Raw genomic sequence first — 21,366 nt, forward strand, 5'->3', positions numbered from 1 at the left:
CTGACCACGTTCCTCTAGTCTACACTCCATCAGACATTTAGGAAATCACATCTTACCACGGTCACGTTTTGTTAGTTCTAGATAAAGGAGACATCAACACAGCACCAAGTTAGCCAAACTCCACTTTTCAATGGATGAAATTTTATTTGGATAAAATTGCCAAGCAACTTGACAAGGATAAAAAGGCAAGTTTGAACAATACAAGACTTCATGTGTCAATGCAACGTGTCAGGCAAATTCAAGATGAGTTGCACCAGTAGCCGTAATACTGAATGAAACAAGTGCTGTCCAAACAGAGACACCAGCCGCTTAAAGGGCCATAAAAAGTTCGTTTTTTACTCAAGTTATATTATCGTTTAGCAAAATAGAAATATAACAAGTCCTCTCATTCTAGGTCCAGTTTTCCAAAGAGGTCAAAGCTCTTAGATCACTCGGGCTTAAGGGATGCTCTGATTGGAACTTTAAGGAGTCACAAAACGTTTATGTATTTTTATCATCTTTCTCTGAATTTAAACACAAATAAATGGATTGTTAGTTAATATGTGAGGAATCTTACATCTTATTGAAATTTAGTTTGAACACCAGAATATGCTAATTCACATTTTAGCTGAGTACCAATCTGTTAATTAGATGTCTTTTAATTGGATTGGAGCATCCCCATTAGTTCCACAACAAATGAACAGAAATGATGTCCGAACGCTTTAATGATCTTGGCAATAAGGAGTTAGCACAGTGGAGTCACGATCAGTCAGAGTTTAGTCATGGGTATGTGAAGGCTGTTCCACGGGCCCATCCATAATTCCTCTTCATCCGACTGCGTTCTGTCACTCGGGCACTCCAACGGCTCCCTCATAATGAGTCCATTGTCGTCTTCATCATGACTGCTGTCTACCTTCGACTCTCTCTCATCTTCATTCAGCTTGCCTCTCTCAGCTATGCTCTGAGGTAGCTCCGTGCCGCCCTGCGCCGCTTTGAGCATGTTGGATTTTGACGCTTCACTGTCGGGGCCAGTGTTAGTGGTGCTGGTCGGCCCTAAAGAAACGCTGGATTGTCGAGTATTAAACACATTCAGTGTTTTATTGTTGTCAGTGTTAGAGAAAGAGGAAGTAGCCGTCTCAGAGGCAGCCATTCCTGAACTTCGGAAGGTTTGCAGCGTCTTGCACCCGCCGTCCGCTGCTAATCTGGGGTTGTTCAAGGGTACTCTTTCCTCCAGTGTAGCAGCCATTTTGTCTAGTTTTTTAAAGTGCTTGGCCAGCCGTGAGCTGAAGACGGGGGAGGTGAGTTTGATGTTGTTGTTCGTGGTGGTGGTGTGTGCGCGTGTGGGACCTGTGGCATTTACTGTACGTCGGGTGCGGATGATGGAGCCATTCTGGGCCACGTAGATGCTGCCGTTAACGTTAGAGTGGCTGTTGAGGGTGGAGGGTAAGCGGCTGCGTTGGGTCTCTGGCATGCTGTCCTCGCCCGTGGAGCTAGTCTCATATTCCCGGTCCACCACCAACTTGATCCGACGTTTTCTACTGCCGTGCTGGAAAAACACACAAACAATATGTCATTAAACATCTGACACGGAGTCTGAGAGAATTCACACACAAAAGAAATCACAGCCACGTCGCTGCGCTCTGTATACCTAAACCACGAAAAATTAATACATTGAATTTAAAAGCTAAGTGTGAACAAGACTTAGTAGATAAGTAGATAATAGTTTTTTTTTAGATCATTTTTTTGGGCTTTTCCGCCTTAAACTTTTTTAGACAGGACAGCTAGGTGAGAAAGGGGAGAGAGAGGGAGAAGACATGCAGGAAATTTGTCACAGGTCGGATTCGAAGCCTGGAGCTCTGCGTCGAGGCATAAACCTCTCAGATTATGTGCGCCTGCTCTACCACTGACCAACCCGGCCACACATTTGAGAACATTTTTAAGTGTGACTTGTTTTCAAGCCCCTAGCTACAGTACTACATTTACGTAGGCTATGTAAAATGAGGTAGGGATCTCTTCTCAGCCAGTATGGACAAAAGATTACAGCAACCAATAACTCATTAAATGGACATTGGGGCATGTGAGTATTGTTTTAAGAAAGAGTAAGAAAAAATCGGAACTACACCGGACAGTGACATCAGGGCAATAAATACAAGTTTAGTTAATTTCTACTGCGGCAAAGTGAGAACTTGGACCACTAGACGTCAGGAGAAACGACTACTAAAGCTTCTGTAAGCTCAAATGTAATTTGTGAAGATTTTCATTTTTACATTTAAGATGTTTGTCTTGTATTTAAATGTACGAAATAAAAGTAGCACTTTCACCCACACTGCAAATACACAGCAAACACAGGTCAGTGCAGCAGTGTTTACTCCAAATTTTTCATTTAGTGCTAATAATTTAGAAAAAAGAAAGAAAGCAAATGCTTTTAAAAATATACTAATATCCACATTGAATGCCAGACTTTATAACATAAAACACTGTATGGCAGTAAAATCATCTCTATGTTATGTCAGAGCAAACACTGCTGCACGCACTCACTCACACACACACACACAGGAAGAAAAAAAAGGGCTTTAATACGTTCACCATTACAAAGAAAACATCTTTTCCCTGCAGATACAAGGCACCGGAAGAACTGACTGATATAGGGAGAATGATGGACACAGAAAAAGAAACTACTAATGTGAGAAGCTTGAGCTTAAATGCAACAGAGAAAGGTCAGTGAATAGAAATCTTTGAGCTGCAGCTTGAAGTCGAGCTTTCACAAAAGGAAAATGATACAAGTCAGCCCAGGAGAAAAAGCTACAGGAGTAAACCACTTGACCACTTCTGCCAGGGTATGAGAGCTCTTATAAAGGATGGTAAGGGAGGCGAAGAAAAGGGAGAGGAGGATAGGCTGATTGAAAAAGGGGGATTCAAGATACACGCAAAATAAAGAGAAAAAGAAAGAGATACTATGAGAGGGCAGCGGAGGACATGCAGGCAATTTAAACTCCTTTGAATGTAAATCACACCAAACAAGGAAAGAGAGAGAGATTATAGTAATAAATTCCACTCAGGTAATGCCTGCACACCCAATCCAGGCATTTTCACAAAGATCTTACTTAGTGGCAAAGATTTCAATCTTGGGGGGGGACTAGGGCCTCATCTGTATTTCAATCGGCCAACTCATTTTCCAAATCCCTCTCTTCTTCATCCTCTTCTCCTTCCCCGCTATGGCCGCTGCTTTTCTCTTCCTCCTCTGTGTCCTCAATGATGGGTGACAAGTCATCCGAGGTGTCCATCCCGCCTGAGCTGATGTCTGATTGGATGTGGTTGATGGCTCGCCTGCTCGATGAAGACTTTCGTGATCCTTTGCTTTTCACCCCTTCCTCCTCTCCCGATTCCTCGCTCTCTTCCTCTATTGTTTTATGTGATGGCTGGGAGGGTCTAGAAGTTTTGGGCCTAGAACTACTAACTGTAGAACCTGAATATCTTGAACTTTGAGAGTCGCTGCTGCTGTTTCTGTCAGTCTCTCTGCTTTGTTCTCGCTGTCTGCTTGTGCTTTCTCTCTTTAGATTGGGACTACTACTTCTACTCTTACTACTAACACTGTTGCTACTCGCAGAACTGTTACTAACTCTACCTTTTGAGCGTTTTGTGCAAGACTCTTTTCTTTCATCCTCACTCTCCAACCCTGACTCCTTCGCAGACTCTGACCCCTCCTCATCTTGGCTTTCACTCTCTGACTCTCTGTCTGTGTCAGGAGTTCCCTCTTCCTTTTCTGTGTCTGTCTCAGATTGGGTATTGTCGCGCTTGGCTGAAAAGTATAAGGCGAGGCTACTTGCGTCGGAGGGACAAAATTCTGACGGAGACTCTTTGCTGCGACTATCGCTGTCATGAAATCGTTTTTCTCTCTTCCACCATACCTCAGAGGAACTATTCTCCTCTCCCAACTCCCTCTCCCACTTCCTCCTCTCCTCCTCCATGGCGCTCTCAGACACTGATGCAGAAACACTCATATCTCCTATGGAGCCATACATCTTCCTACTGCTCTCCGCTTCTCTGTCCCAGCTTTTTCCATTGCTCCACTGTTCATCTCCCACCTTGGCAGGTCCCTGGAGCCTTCTGGTTAGGGAGATAAGACTGAGGGCCTCGCTCAGCCTTTGTTTCACTGGCAGGGGTTTGCTGGCTTCAACGGACGTCTGGAAATAACTCCCGTCGATGACCATGCTGCCGTCCAGCCTGGCAAAGTGGCCAGGGAGCTCTCCCCTATGCTCTGGCCTGATGCCTACTCCTACTTCATTTCTCATCCCATTGTTTGTCACGTCACCTCTGTTGCTTCTTCCCCAGGTTTCCATTTCTCTTCTGCCTCCTCTTTCGCTCCCTCTTTCTTTTGCTTCATCTATTCCTCCCCCTCTGTGTTCTACTTCCCATGCTTCTCCTCTCTTAAATCCCCTTTCCACGCTTTCCCCCTTTCTTTCCTCCAGTCTGTCTCTACCTCCCCCCCCCTCTTCCAATGGCCTAACTCTGGCTTTGTTCCAGGGCAGGTGGATGGCAGGAGGTTGTCCAGATGTTTTACTACCAGAGGACAGCAGTGTGCTCACTCTCATCACGGCCTTCAACCTGGCAGCTGCACTTGAGCTCTTAGGCTTTGTGGTGGTGGTTGTACCACCCTCTGACGGTTGGTGTTTGTTGCCCTCAGTTCTTGGGGCTGCTGGGGTCTTTCTGGATGGCCCATGAGAAGGTGGAGGACAGGGCTGGAGGTAAGCAGGGTGTGGGGCTAATCTACCTCCTCCAAACTGTCTCTTCACCTGTTGTCATGATAATATTAGTCCAAAACCAAATAATAACATTTAGGAAAGGAACAACAAGACATTTCTCAACTAACACTCAGCAAGAAAGTAAATAAGCATATTTCCCAAAATGTTGAACTGTTCCTTGATGAAAAATGATGCTGTGTCCTTCAAAGCAGTCTACAGTCCATTGTGTTAGTGATCACTAAAAGAGCACTTTGTTTTTAACTCTTATTGCCTGAACTATACGTTAATTCAGGACTTTCACCACATTTCTGTTTTGTCTCTATTAGAATACTGTGATCAACAACTTCTCTTTACACATCATGGATGCTGGTAACCTGTGCTAGTGAATATCTAAAGGTTGTTCTGTTTCTGCAGTAGTTTGTTTACCTCTCCGTCAGACTCCTGTGGACTGTAGTAGTAGCTGCCGTCGTCATCAACAACTACTTCTCCATATTCATCATAGAGGCCGGCGGGTGAGATCAGTTTCCTGCGACTGCCGTACTGAGGAAGGTCATACCTGGACAGAGAGAGGAAAAGAGGGAGGAAAAAAACAGAGAGAGCATTACAGATAATCAATAACCAATAAGAAACTGTGCAGAGCAGAAGAAGCAGATTCTCAATTTCACTGCTATACATTTTTAGGGGTTATTTTTCAAACATTATTGCTTTGTGTAATAATACATTAATAAATGGTGTTGGTGCTGTTGTTTAACAGCTTCCGCCAATCAGAAGTGGCTGGAGAGAAATGTGCTTTGCACACAAAACTGTTGCACTTGGCTAATGCTTATCCCCAGTCACTTAAAGCAATAACAAACAGGGCAACACTGTGGTTTCACTCCACTGATAAGCAGTGTCTAATGACTTGCCTAAACAAAGCTGCCTTTATCACAAAAGAATTATTTTGTTGCCAGGAGACATTTTGTTCGCAGAAAACAGTGGAATCAATTTGTTCTCCCTTTTGTATCTCTTTGCCTGTTGCCGGGAGCGCTGCCTTGCGCCACCGGCCAAAAAACTGTGTTGTGCATCACTACTTGGGCATCATGCCCTGCAGCAAGCAACTCAGAGAGCTAGCGGGTCAAAAACACATCTTTTCAAATCCTATCCTGGAAACAATATGTCCCAGTGTGATTAAAGTAACAAATCTGCTGAAAGTCCTTTGGCTTGGTTTCGTAACAGAGTTGTACAGAAAACTTGCCTCATGTAATCACTCTGCTTACAGTCAACCGGTGAGAGAAGTCACCCTCCTATTACATTAAGTAGCCAAGTAATATAGAAATTGAAGGGGCAAGTGAATGACGTGTGTGGGTGAGAAGAGGTGGAGGTGTGTTAGGGGGAAAAAGAGAGGCAAGGGAAAGAAAAATGAAACAATGGAAGGGTCAACACATAAAGACCAGTCCAGCCATGCATGTTATAATCCTCACAGTATGGCCTCCTCAATTTAATGTAATGAGTCTTAACCTTCCACTAAAACCTGCTTATGGGATTTCACAGTCATTAACCCGCAGACTCAAACTGAAGTGCACACACAATCAAATTACTTAAAGGCTACTGTAACTCTTTGCTTAGAGAGCTCTTTTTTCCCTTCTTCCCTTCACTCTTTCCCCCTTCATTTATTACCTCTCCTCTCCATGACTCCACTAGGGGGCAGTAATAAACTGAGAATCAACACATGCAGTTCAAAGTTGCCAGAATCAGTGGCATCACAGCCATGACTTGGTTTGTTCTTGTAGCTGTGTGTGTATAGACTAAAAATGGATCAAATTGGGTTACTGGCCATTTTCAGGAGGGTTTCCAAATGCTAAGTGATTGTTTAATGATCAGTCCCAGGACGTGTGATCACATGACAAAGAGTAGTAGGCCTTCTGTATGCTTTAATAGTCTCAGAAAGTCACTGGACAAAAGAAATCAATCCAATTTTTTGTGCCCTATGAAACAAAATTTGTTTGCTGGCTTGAATTAATCTACAGTTTTGTTTTAAAATGAAAAAAAGTTCTTCTTATCCAGAGGAAATGAACATGTTTTTATGGGACAGTTGCTCTTGGGGATAAAATGAGGAGTTTTGAGTTTGCTGTTTTTAGAATAGATTTTCTTTTAATTATATCTAAATGGGGGAAGTCTATACATTTTTCATGACAAAAGTCAGTCAAATAATCTTGGTAATTACCGCCTGTAAAACAATTTTCTGTGGCTCTGCAGTAAGAATGAATGGACGGGATGTCACTTGGGCTTCAACACCATTGTTTTTTAACAGAAAGCATCCGTTACTCACTGGCAGGAAGGAGGCTGGAAGATCTACCATGAGGGGGTCTCTAAAGCTCAAAGATATTGAGTTGCATTTTGGGAAGTTAAAGACCAAATGATTTCTAGCTTGATGCATAGGGACTAAGGGCCCTATTTTAACGATCTAAGCGCACGGCGTGAAGCGCATGTCGCAGGTGCGTTTAGGGCATGTCCAAATCCACTTTTGCTAGTTTGACGGCGGAAAAAGGGTCCGTGCGCCGGGCGCATGGTTCAAAAGGGTTGTACTCAGTGTTCTCATTAATTCATAGGTGTGTTTTGGGCGTAACATGCACCAAACCAATCAGAGTGTCATCTCCCATTCCCTTTAAAAGCCAGGTGCGTTTGTACCTTGGCGCATTGCTATTATGATGCACCGTAATATTTTTATTCGTAATCTTTTGCATGTTTGTGTGCTGCTGCGCTTCCCTGTGTGTGCGTAACAAGCATAGTGTGCACGAGCCTAGGCGCATTTTACTAATTCGCTGTTAAAATAATGAAATGCTGCGTTATTGACTTTAGACCAGGTTTTTGTTGGTCAGTGGCACGATCACTTTCCGCTGCCTCAAGATAGCAATACGCCAAGAATTCACCTGAACACACCTCCCTGTAAGACCAGCACGCCCATGGGCGCAAAACTGGGCGCAGGTGCATTTGCTATTTAAACGACGTGGGCGCTGGACGGGAAACTGTCTTACACCAGCAAAGACAATTGCGTCAGGCTTTGCGCTGCGCCAGGTGCAAGATAGGGCGCTAATAGTTTTACAGTTCTGCGGAGGCTCCACGCAGAGCTTTCGCCGTAGCCTACGTAAGTGGCCTGATGTTTATACTTGTGCCTGGTGTGTGCGTCGAGCCGGCATGTGTGTGTGTGTGGGGAGTGGGTGATAGAGCGAGGAAGAAGTGAGAGTGTGACTACGATTAGTTCTGGAGCGAGTACCGACTCTAGAGTCATAATGAGAGAAACAAAGTGTCTCCAAAGTGTCTCCGGTGGGAAATCTGTACAAGGAAAAGTTAACCCTCTCCTTGATTTCATTTTGTTTATGGAGAAAGAGAACCAGGAAATGAGTCAGGGGAAATGCAACACTACCAAGCCACGGCCGAGCGACGTGCGTCGCCACGACGTGTAGTTACATTTTTCGAGAGGTGCACGTCAGACTATGGCATAGGGTCCGGCGTAGACGCAGAGGGGTCTGCGGGGGTACGCCGTCGATTCTATGCACGACAATAAAACGGCCTTAAGAGTCCTGAGCTGCTCCCGACCTCTGCTGTCCGTTAAACATGAAGATGGGGCCTGGCTATAGGATTAAGCGTGATATCAATCTTTTCTGCAAGAAAGCAAATAAGTGTATTACCCAAATTGTTGAACCATCTCTTTAATATCTGTTCCCATTTGTAATTAATGGCTTCATACACCTTTACCCTGCCTGGACATGCTGACTTCTACCTTTGTCCTGCTTCTGTTTAGAAAATAAGAACTGCATCTTCATTGAGCCGATAATATAATAACATAATATATTTTTTCATGTGGGTGCCCTAACTCAGCACCTATCAGCTCCTTTACAGTCACACTGCTCATCACCCACGCTAATAACGATTTTGGAAAAGCAAGATTTAATCCCTTATTGCTCCGTGGCGTGTGCGGTTGAGTATTTTACTCTTGACTAGAGGGCAACAGGAATTTGGCTTGTTTTGTTATTGTTGTTTTTTCCAAACATGCATCAAAACATCAGACCTGTGCAACAAATGGTTCAAGTTATTTACAGCATCTGTATAAATCCAATCATAATCATGCCTATGTCAGATGGCTACATTCCCACATGCAGAGAAAATCCCATTTTGATCTCCTCTTTTGAAGAAAGATGAAAGAAAAGGTCAAAAGGTTATGAAACATCATTCCAAATGTTTTTCAAATGGATTAGTACAGCTATGGAGGTAAACACTAGAACAGCTGTTGTTGGTTTCTCAAAAACAAAAGTCAAGCAAGAAAACTTTGTCTATGTCCTAAGAGGCGGGTTTAGCATTTGTTAGCATAGTCTTTGAAAAAAAATCTTGCAACTTCCATTTACACCAGCGACACATAAAGTGATTATATCTGAGTCCCACCGGGTCGCAAAGTCTGGTTTCCTGCTCCTGTGTACTTGCAGAGTCAAACGTGAGTTTGTGGATGTTGCTCTAAGCCAACAGCATCTGGTCTATTGTCTGCTTCCACGGCTGGCTGCCTGATTAGCTGCTACAGTATTGCAATGCTAGGCAGAGAGAATTAGCTCTGTGTGTGTGTGTGTGTGTGTGTGTGTGTGTGTGTGTGTGTGTGTGTGTGTGTGTGTGTGTGTGTGTGAAAGAAAGAAAGAAAGAATGCGCAAGAGAGCATTTTTGAGTGAATGTATGAGTGAGTGAATGAATGTGTCTGCCTTGAGAGAATGTATGTGTGTCTGCTACTGTGTATTTATGTGTGAGTGTGGGTGGGTATACAAAATCAAGTTCCCGGGAGTCTGCAGCTAAAATTATAAGAATTACACAATGCATCACAGATTGCAGGCTGGGTGAAGAATAACACACACACTAGGCAAGTCCTCATAGATCTTGTTCATGAACGCTTTGATCTAATGTGTGTTTGTGTGTTCAGTATATTGCCATCTATACAGCATTTCCTGCTTTTTCAACATAAGGAATCCAAGGAATGACACACACACACACACACACACACACACACACACACACACACACACACTGAACAAAATCACTATTAGATCTTCCTTCAGCTCTTTTTGCTTCCTGTAGTTCAAAAACATATAAACCACACGAGTGCGGGAAGGCTGGTATGAGGCTGGTCACCGGTGTCAATATTTCACAGTCGCTGCCATACTGTGTGACTGACATGGCCAGGATGATATCAAAGCAGCTGCCACAGGGCTGACACAAAGTGCACACAGTGAGTTCCAGACTCGTGTGAATAAATATTTTTCACTGATCTCTCTAGTGTGCCACTTCTGGTAAACATTGCATATACAATACTGAATTAACTACACTGCAAGGGGTAAGAGGTTACAAAATGCTGGAAAAAGGGGGCAAACACCAGTTTTTTATCCACTATTACAGTGCTGTTTATGCAGCTGTGACTGTGGTTAGTGTTTGCAGTTGATGAGACCTATTGAGTATTTTTTTGACAAAATGATTGTATTGGGAATCAGATTTTTAGGGCTGGGCAATATGGTTGAAATCCGTATCATGATATCAATAAGGGTAGTACATTTTACTGGAATTGTATTTACATGATTTCACATGACAATGATTGATATGGTAATTACCGGTATATACTGTAAATGAAAAATCACCTATGTAACAAACCGTGTTCAAAATTCTTCATTATATGTCACCAAAAAAATCTACATTTTCATTTACTGGGCAACTTCATCTGAGGAAAATCATGTGATACAACAGAAAGCTCCAGAACAACTTCTAAATGGGCTTTGTAGTGAGGTTGTTTCATGTCAACTACAATTTTTTTTTTTTTCAGATTACCTTAATTCTATTATAATTTGAGTTTAGAAAAATTCAAGAAGCTTGAAAAGCACCAATACAAGAGTTAAAATAGCGACAGATAAACCATCCAAACACAGAATGTTAAGATTACAGACAAGCAAACATGCACATACATACACATATATACATATGTACAAAAATGGTATGTAGGATGAGCACACAAACCCGTGATCATAGTTGTAATAATCTTGCGTGTAGTAGTCCTGCCCGGGGTCGATGCCAGATTCCATTGATAACTCCTGTGAGATTGACAGACTTTTATTAGCAGCTTTCTACCTGCACATACAGACACAGATCCATACCAAATATATCTATCCGCGCGCACACACACACACACACACACATTTAAAATGCATACAGGCAGAAAAACACACAGGGAGTAAAGAAGTATTCAGAAAAGAGAGACAGAGTACCTCTGGTCTGAGCAGAGAAGGTCGGAGAAGTTGTTGCGTCTGCCAGAGGGAAAGAAAAGCGGCGAATGAAAAGACAAATGGAAGAAGATAGGCGCTCTCCCCCAAAATGGTATACATCTATTTCGGGAAATGTAAAATCAATACCTGATATTTCCTAATAAATATCGCTAGAATGCAGAGATTTCTGTGTTTTCATTTGGTGTTGTCAATCAATGTTGTGGGAGTAGGTATTTCTTTTGTAATAGTGAATCTCACTCTGGAACTGAATTTCAGCTGAAAATTAAATATTTATAACTTTCAAAATGTATATGCTGTCAAAGGGATTGCATGCAATCAAATACAGCTATTTGGGGGATGGATATTTACCAACAGTTGTATTACCAACATTGTTGTGGTATATATTGAACAATAAACACCTGGTAACATTTTCCACCATGTCTCATGGGTTTTTACATTTTAATAAGCGCCATCAATGGACTGCAGACATGGGAGAATCAGTCAATTACGTAGATACAAAAGATTGTAAATACAAATCACTGATTACAGTACAGCTGTTCCATCTTGATAACATCAAACTGAAAAGAATAGAAAGAGCAGAACACAATGAAGGGCACAACTGAACATCAGAGGAAAATAAGGAAAAGTAAATGACACACATGCAACTATATAGCATGCATACAGAGAAAGACACCTACCTCATGTTGTCTGTATCCACGTCTGGAAGATCAAAGACAGAAACAGAAAGAATACCATTACCAAGAGAACCCATCATTAAACATAATACTTCTGATGTGCTTTTAATACATGTCAGCACTTTGCTCTGCATTTTCCTTACTACAGAGGAAATGGGGTGTGATCAAGAAGGGTGGAAGTGGCCGCTGGAAATATGTTACATTTTACAGAATTTAACCCAGTTTCCAAGAAGAAAGCAATAAGATAAGATTTGTCTGAGTGCATGGGATTGTGTGTATTTTGAGATAAATGGAGACACAGGGAGGGTTACTGTATATAAGGGACAAAGGGTGGGTGGTGATGGCGCAGTGAATATGACGCATGCTTTTGGGGAATTTGTGGAGACCCGGGTTCGATTCCCACTGCGATACATCAACCAATGTGTCCCTGAGCAAGACACTTAACCCATAGTTGCTCCAGAGGCGTGCAACCTCTGAAATATATAGCTGTAAGTTGCTTTGGATAAAAGCGTCAGCTAAATGACAAAAAAAAACACAGAATAAAGGACTAAACAAAATAGAAATTCTGGGAAACTACAGTTAACCATTCCTGCAGTAATGTCTGATGTCTAATGTTTAATTTCGGTAAATAATCTAATTCTAGCTTCATATCTCATTTACACCCCAAATGAGCTCGTCCTATTGTTGAGAAAATCGTAGATGGGGTATGTCAATATTAGCCACAACAATAATGAATCCATATATCAGTTACTAGTTTGAAAGGTGGGATGTTTTATTCATGAGTACAGGGCTGTTTATTATCAGGGAATATACAACACGTGCAATGTCAAATCTGTGCATGTAAACATATTGTTTAGTATAAATCTTGAACTCTGCCAGTAAATACTTTCAACTTCAACAAACAGTCAACGGATAAACGTCAGTTTAAGTTAAGCAACACTTAGCAATCAACAGAACGCTGACCGATGTGGTGAATGGTTGAGCAGCTGGTCAACATAGAGCATCTTTTACCAAATCTAAAGTTGTTGCTAGGGGGCTAGTTGGCAAGACCCCTGTAAGTTGTAACGAAAATTGATAATGATCCTTAAATAATATCATTATGGTTTTTAACTGAGGGTTTACAGTAAGCATCCACGATGGAGGTAGAATAGGATTCACAGTCAGAGATGTGATAATGTAATCCAGTAGTTCCAAGCCTTTTTGGTCTGAGATACCCCCACAACCCTGTCAGATGAACTCCCATACACCTTGATCAATTCCAAAATCATGTTCCAACTGTATAACACTATTCATTATATTAAAGTAGATATTCTTAAGTTTTTCATACAATTGAACTATCAATATTAAGGTTTTAGCTACCTGTTTAAACTTCTGTGCTTGCTTGCTCACTAGTTTTCTCTTACATAACTGTAATATGTAGTGTTTAGGTGTTACAGTTGACTTAATGTTAATGTGAATTTTTTTATGAAATCATAATTTCAACATTTTCAAATTACAGTACAATCACAATCTTTCATTTACCCCCTGGCAACTACAGAAGTAGCCCCTGGGTTCATGTACTCCTGGTTGGGAATCACTGATAATCAGAGCATCTCCATAATTGTATTCCTAATTATTTCAGAGTCAGTGTCTATGCCAGGGAGTTTTATGGACTGCATGCTCCTTTATCATAAAAAGTCCAGTAAAATAACCATAAACATATAAACAACATAAACAATAATAAACATCACAGATCCCAAGCAAATTGAAATTGAAATCTAAAGATCTGACCATTTCTCCTGTGTGACACAAACCTTCACTCACTCTGGCTGATTTTTCACAACCATGAAAGCACTCGGAAAGCCTTTGCTTATGTTCTGTTCGAAACCATAATTACTCTCGGCTCAGTTTGACATCATGTGAAGACAGAAAATCAAACACGTCCGAAGAGGATGCTCTCAAGTAATACAGCTAAGTTGTCTGCAGGAGACTGTAGCCTATATAAATGAATATATGGCCTTGTGCAACATGTTGTTATGATACAGTATCTTAACGGTTACATTTTAATTATTATATTCACGTTACATGATGCGTGGAGGCATTTCGGACAGACAACAAAGTGTAAGTCATTCCGTCATGCCTGTAGAGACTTATTACAGCAAATGCTTTTTCTGCACAAATTGGTCAGGGGCTGTACAATATTTAAAACATATAGCAGTAAACAAATATTTGCTATTTAAAGATATAGTGGAGTAATGGTATCCTGAATTAAGTCACACTCCCTGTGTGTTAGTTGTAAACAGAGCTTGTGGGTATTGTTGGGTCACTGTATCAATCAATCAATTATTTTGTCCAGAAGGCAGTTTGTGTCTGTAAATTATAGAGTGTGGTCTAGACCTACTCTATCTGTAAAGTGTCCTGAGATGTCTGTTATGACACTATAATTAAAATGTAATTAAACCAGAAAACAAAAGGCTCTCACCAGCATAGAGACATAAAAATGAGGGATAAACAAGCTGGGATAAAAAAATAAAAGTTGGAAGAAAAAAGCCAGAAGGAAAAACAAAGAAATTAAAAAATAACCAAGAAAAACAGCCAAAAATCTCTCTGTCCATGTGTTTTAACTATGTTGCTGCAGGATGTTTTGTCATGTGAAACCAAGGTAATGAGCTGACAAAATGAAGATGTATCACAGAACAACAAATGGTGACTTATAGAGGACACATGGGTTCTCCTTTCTGTTATTAGAGTGCAAACACACACAGGCGCACACACACAAATTGTGAAACCACTTGCGCATGTCATTAAATGAATTAAGGTGAAGATAGAATTGTGCCTCCTAAACACAGACACACACTTCAAGGAGAAATTGTAACCTTTCATTCAATGTCAAAATGCAGTTTTGAATGAATGAGTGTGATTAAAAAAGACTAGATTATCTGGTGTGGAAGAATGTATTGATGGACATATCAATAGATGGATAGAAAAGGTTGAATGAATGAATTAATACATAGATGAAACGGTTAATTTTTGGTGGATCTACCGGTTAGGATGAAATAGCTCTCTCACTGTGTGTGTAAATGTGTGTATACTCTCCAGATTATAGCTACCAACAGTATGTGCCTCGCATTGTGTAGTGTTTGATCTGTGTTTGTGTCAGTTTGTGACGATAAGTCTATCACTGTGTTCTTGTTGCTCTGACAGACATATTATTAAGTCCTCTCGAGACCAAAAAACCCAGACAGCTGATCTCCGTCACACAAAACACACACACACACACACACACACACACACACACACACACACACACCTGATGGTTGACTCTTGCTCTTTGTGTCCTCTCCACCATGTCTCGCAGTGTGTGTAAGAAACAGTAGGAGATAAATATTAGCTCTTAAAGAACACACTCAGGCCCTCATGTATGTCCATTTTCAAACATAGCGTTATCAGCGCCATGGCCAACCCGCAGAAAGTGCACCCTGTGATACTTCAGCTTACGTCGTATTTACCAAACCTGCAATTTATCGGGTAATCAGCGCCTTTCTCCGCCCACTATACCGTAAATTGTGCTGTAGCAAAGCGTTAAGTACTTGTGCTATGATACGGCTGAGTGCAGACTGCGATATTCCCAATGCTGATGCTATGACTGTTTGAAATGATCCTGATGCCAATATTTGTAATGTAGCGAGGAGTTTAACAACTGCTGGAAGGGAATGTGAACGCTGAGTCAGAGATTCAATGTCATCTTTGATTTCTTCCAGTAACTCTAATGTTGCATGGCTGCTTAATCTGTAACGCTTAAATTGCACAAACAGCTGACTTCAGACTTGACTCGGACTCGACCCAAAAGACTTCAGACTTGACTTGCGACTCGACCCAAAAGACTTTAGACTTGACTCGGACTCGAGCTTCGAGACTCGTCAACAACCTGTTTTCATGCAATTATTGCCTTTTAAATCAAAATGTATTCATGTATTTCTATTTTCTTTTATTGGCGCATATACAGGGAAACGTATGACGAGCTGTATGTCCCCTGCCCTTTGCCATAATGTGCAACGTAACGCATGCGCCTATGTGCGCGCACTCACAAAATATGCATTGCTGATGGCGACACCAAATGCCTTTTCTCATTCGTTTTGCTTTCAATAACTTGGTAAACAATGGCAGTAAGCGAACAGCTACATGCAAAGTGTGTGGCAACAAGATAAATGATGCCGGATCAACAACGTCGGACTTCATCAGGCATCTCAAAACGCACCTAAATAGGTCAGTCACTCACACACTAATGTGAAAAGAGACGTTACATTTAGCATATATCGTCACAGGTAACAAGCTAACCATCGCAAAGTGTTGTGCTAATGCTGGGAACAGGCACATTGTATCTTATAGTTAGTAGTTGCTGAGGCTAAGAAATCCATGGCGCACAGGAGGCGGGACGCACGGATCCATCTCCCCAGGAACAAACGCTGTGTCGGGTGGGCAAACTCATGTGATGCGTAATTGATCCCGTGGATGATTTGTAGGCTATTAAGTGAACAAGGTGTACCCGGTCCACCAAACACTGGGCCGTCTTGACTGTCTTAATTCTGCACATATTTCTGTTACTGTAGTCCTATTTACTATTTCATTATTTCATCCATGCGTGGCGCAGCGGATCCGTGCGCACTGTCACCTGCCGTGGAGACGCTGGCCTCACTAACCTCTCCTCCTCTGAGTCGGGTCTCCCTCGCGCTGGACTCAGTTTCACTGAGCCTACTAACACTTAGAAAATAAATGGCATTACATCAGTGAGTTCAAACTGCTTATGGTGCGTAATTTGGACTGACACTGAGATGCATGTTTTTCTGTAACTGGTGTGGCGCTGCCACTTTTCTCTTGATTTCCACTTTGACATTAGACATATACATTTTTTTGAGTGACAGAGACGTTACATTTAGCATATATAATCACAGGTAACAAGCTAACCATCGCAAAGTATTGTGCTAATGCTGGGAACATGCAAATGGTATCTTTATAGCTGTATCCATATGATGTGACAGACTTCGGTTAATATTTCACCAGGTCCAAGGTCTAGAGGGATGTGTTAAGTAGACCCCATAAAGTTATCCTACAGCTGATTTTGATACTGTACTGTATGGATGAGAGCTACAGGACACGCTTTGAATTCATAAGCTTTAACAATACAGTGTTAGGGACAGATCTGGGGCCTGTTGCACAAAACCAGGATAAGGGATTAAGCCGGGATATTCAAGTTATCCTGGATGAATTTAGCTTTGACTTGGTTCCACTAAAGCAGGTTGAATTAAACCCAGCCAAGTAACCATGGAGATTTATTCTTCGCAGCTAGCCTGCTCCACAGCAGGCTAACAGCCAGGCTAAGATTAATCCTGGAGTCTTATGTGTTAAAGCAGCTGCCGCTCTGATCCGAAATAAACAAGTTATTCTGTTGTCTTCTGAATGTGTTCTGCTTTATTTTTTATTAACATGCATTACCTGTCACAAGTTTGATGTAAATCCTACTATTGCAGTTCTTTACATGGTAAGAAATGGTTGCACTGGCACCGGAGACACCGTGAAATTTGCCCTGTGCAACGTAGAGAGGCGGGGGGAGGCAGGGGGATCCTCCCACACCGTGCAGCGGACTCTAAAGGAGACTTTTAGCATCAATAACGACGACAATGGCACCTGACCAAACGTCCGTGTTTTACGAGATGGGAGTGGGAATGTGTTGGAATGCCACAAAGCTTCTTAATCTTTTTATTTTGGTGCTGTCACGCATCTGGGAGTGAGAAAAAAAACCTGAATAATAGGCTATATTGTTTTACAGATATGCTTACAGTGTGTTTTGAAGTCACTTCTTTTTCTAGTTTTTGTCCAGTCATGTTTGTTCTGTATGAACATTTATTGTAGAAAGATATTTAGAATTAGACATAGCTTATAGAGATTTGTGCATATAAAACATATTCTCGCATTGTGAATACGGGTTTGAAATTAAGCCTAGTCCTTAGGGTAAATTTCCCAAGGAACATTAATTCCCTCTGCTCACTTTTAAGGCAAAGTAAGCTAAATAATGAAACATTTTATTTATATAGTGCTTTACAGGCTACTCAAAGACACTTTACAGTAAAACTAGCACATTTAGCACATAAATACAGACACAGCAATACAACCAACACATAAAACAAGCATATTAAAAGCAATTAAAACACAGTGTATAACTTTGTAAAAATGTGGAGTGACTAGTAAGTAGATCTTTTTAAATCCTTACGCATTCAGTCGGTCCGCTATTGTCTGTTGGGCTTTTTTTCTCTGTCTGATAACAACAGCCGTATTTCCCTTTTTGCATATTATATGTTTCACCTCCTCGTAATTTTCCATTAAAAGCTGCTGCTCAGCGGGTGAAAGATATGCTGCACGCGTCTTCTCCATTTCTGCATCAGTAAATCTGTGATCGATACCGAGGTCTATTTAAGAAAGCTGTGAACGTGCGCTTATCCCAACTATCTACACCTGGCTTGACATAGCTTCACCTTCTCATCCTGGCTCAGCAAACGTGCAACCGATTAAGCCACGATGAGCGGACCACACTAAGTCAAGCTGCGCTTTTTCAGTTATCCTGGATTTCTTCATTCTACTTTTGTGCAACAGGCCCCAGATGGCCAGAGACTTGAGACTTGACTTGGACTCGAGCTCAAAGACTTGAGACTTGACTTGGACTTGCAAAAAATGACTTGTGAACATCTCTGGAAACTCCCACTTTCCCCTTGACCCTCCCGTGAATGCATATGCATGACACGGAAAAGCGCAATTTGCCATTTTCAGTTCCCGCAACAGGCAGTCTGAGCTTTTACCTCAGTGCGGCATGTTTGTACCTCGCCATGCTTTTATGCGCACGTTGTGAAACAAATACGCCTGTCAGACTATAACACCCAAAACAATTACTTCTCTCTTTTCTTTCTGCAGTTGGTCTCTCACTTCTCTCTCACAGTGTTACTGTAGCTCTCTTGCCCTTTGCACAGCAAATCCTCAACTCATTTGTTACTTTTTGTCCTACCTGTTTCACACTCTGCCCTGCCTTTTCTCTCTCATTTATTCTTATTTACTCTAAATGTGGAATTTTCAAAGTGTAAATGTGAGAGACAGAACTGCAGATAAATAGCCATGTTCTGGCTTTAAACCGCTTTATGTCTATAATTTATATCACTTATAATAATTCAGCATTTCTAAAGTTCGAATATCTTGAATAAAACCTACACTGAGCAGATTTACACATCACCACAAAAATCCCACAACTTTTGTTACATTGTTATAGAATTTAAGTCAATACTCACAGTAGCTTGACTTATGACCCAGTGATTGAACAATTTTGGTCTTATTTTTGAAGTTTTGGCCACCATTTCTATTGGTTATGGTAACAATTACCAAAGTGAGATTGTGGAACACAGCTACATTGCTAAAACAAAGTCTGATGGGGCAAGAAACACAGAGGTCAGCTGATCAGACAGGTTGTAAACAAGACTAAGGGTCTACAGCCATGCTAGCAGCTACCTGAGGCTGTACTATTGTAACCCTTATAGTGTTACAAGGGTGCTCTTCCATCTTTTTAAACATTTTTTTGCCTGCTTGCTTCATCTGAACTTCTCTGTAAGGGTTAAGTTGCCTACACATGCTCTGTGGTAGAACCGCGAGGTAGGGAGCAGAGCAGAGAGGCAAAACACAGCACAGCAACGTTCTGGAATTGGTTGTGCCTTGAAAGGTCTGTGGCAACTACGACAAAGTTGAAATAATTTGAACTTTGAACACAGCGCTCGGCTCAAATCCGAGCGATGCGCGACGCCAAGGGTAGCGCTACGCCTAGTTGGGAGGCACCGCTCTCCCCTTTGGAAAAAAATGGAACGGCCAAGACAGAGCAGTTTTACCGCCGATCATGTGTAGGCTGCTTTAGGTGTTAGGGGATGAGAATGAGGGATGGTTCACATCATCTTGTGACAACATCAGTGTCAGTAATCAATATTTTTCATGTGTTTTGTACAGAACAAGGCACAACTAAGCACTAACTACAATTTCAACTTATTGATTTGATTGTTGTTTTAGAGCTCATTTGTTAAGGGGTTCACATACTATTTACCGTTTGGATTTTTGACAAAAATTTAGATTACTTAATAAATATGCAAATTCAGAAAATTATTGAGTGTTATTAGTTTACATAGTGTATTTTTCTTGTATAGTGACTTTGATAAATATCAGAATATATTTTATAGATAAATTGTGCATACATGTGGGTAATTCCAAAGAATTCACCTTCTTTTTCTTGGTATTGTATAATTGTCTCATAGCTATTTGCTGCTTCAATGACCACAGTTTTCCATGATAATGTTTTCTGTAGCGAGGATCAAACCTGTGAATTTACAATTATATGACAGCTGCTCCCTCTCTATGTCTTGTATCTGTGTTTCTAAATTTAGTTTCAATTAAACGCTGTCGGCTTTGCTGAACATTGTAAACAATACTTAATTCCAAAGAAGATGCACGTTCTCTAGCAAAAACACACAATAAGACAGACTCTTTCAGACAACCGAAAGAGTGAAAGCAGAATCTGTGTGTGTGTGTGTGTGTCTGCGTGTGTGAGAGTGTGTGTGTGTGTGTGTGTGAGTGTGTGTCTGTGTGTGTCTGTGTGTGTGCAATGACATGCAGCACATTGAGAAAAGCTAATCTTAACATAAAACATGTCCAACCCAGTCAGCTGAAACAGTAGCACTGCCTGCAACCTGTTTAATGCAGCTGCATGTTTGTGGAAGTGTACATGTTCACATTCCTGTTTATGCCAGGGCTCTTTGTGTGTGTGTGTGTGTGAGATTGTCGGTTGATGCTGTAAGTTGAACCTAAAAATGTACAACTCAAGGTTGATAAATTCATCATGATCATCATCATCATTTGTGTGTAAGCAGAGAAACACTTCACTAAACCGCAAAGGCTGTGTGTGTGTGTGTGTGTGTGTGTGTGTTTGTATGCGTGTGTCATAATAACGGCTGTATATATTCCACTGGAGACACGACAAATCCTGTCATCACTTGATAACCACAGATATAACCTTCAGGGTTTGTTTTTTTGGCTGTACATCATGATTTGATCAAATTGCCCAGATATGATAATCAGTATCATGCTGGTCTTGCGGGACAGATGTGATTCTGTCACTCATGATGACAATATGCATCTGGAGACACCTTGTTGAAACTGATTTAGCTGATGGCAGTGAGGTCTGCTGCTGACAGGGCTATATCCACAGGCTTTGATTACACTCCAGACTTTGAGTACATTTTAGACATTGTTAAGGTAATGTAGGCGCTTTGAAGACTGCCACTTCTTCACATATCTGGTTAGCTCTACAGCAGAGGTCAAATTAGAGACGAATATGTCATTCTTTTTTCTGTATAACAGCTACAGGTATTTCATCAAAGGAAAGGGAAGGGCTTGACATATCTTACAAGCAGTTACAGATGACATTCCTGGGAAGCCTGTGAATCTTACCCATGAGCGTCTGACTATTGCAATAAAAACATTTTTTCATGCAAAGTAACCGTGTATAAGATGGTGTAACATGCTTTGCAGAGGACTGAGTGTGCATTTGTGATAAGATTTGATAAGGCAGACATTTACATCAAAACATGTTGCAAAATTCCACTGCCACCTGATCTGCAATATATT

The 21,366-nt window shown here is 41.3% G+C and overlaps 1 protein-coding gene across 1 annotated transcript in view; it reads right to left on the bottom strand.

Annotated features, from left to right (window-relative positions):
- Positions 1-229: 229 nt before the first annotated feature.
- Positions 230-21,366, bottom strand: part of pcdh15b (protocadherin-related 15b) — a 150,020-nt gene continuing 128,883 nt past the window's right edge. The window contains exons 35-39 of the mRNA XM_078279089.1: positions 11,686-11,707; positions 10,991-11,029; positions 10,743-10,816; positions 5,148-5,277; positions 230-1,525 (exon numbers count right to left, since the gene is read on the bottom strand). Coding sequence (XP_078135215.1) covers positions 749-1,525; positions 5,148-5,277; positions 10,743-10,816; positions 10,991-11,029; positions 11,686-11,707 — 1,042 coding nt within the window. The 3' untranslated portion in view covers positions 230-748. The remainder of the gene's footprint in view (positions 1,526-5,147; positions 5,278-10,742; positions 10,817-10,990; positions 11,030-11,685; positions 11,708-21,366) is intronic.

This window comes from Sander vitreus, chromosome 21 (assembly GCF_031162955.1).
Source record: "Sander vitreus isolate 19-12246 chromosome 21, sanVit1, whole genome shotgun sequence".
In the NCBI taxonomy this organism is placed as follows: Eukaryota; Metazoa; Chordata; class Actinopteri; order Perciformes; family Percidae; genus Sander; species Sander vitreus.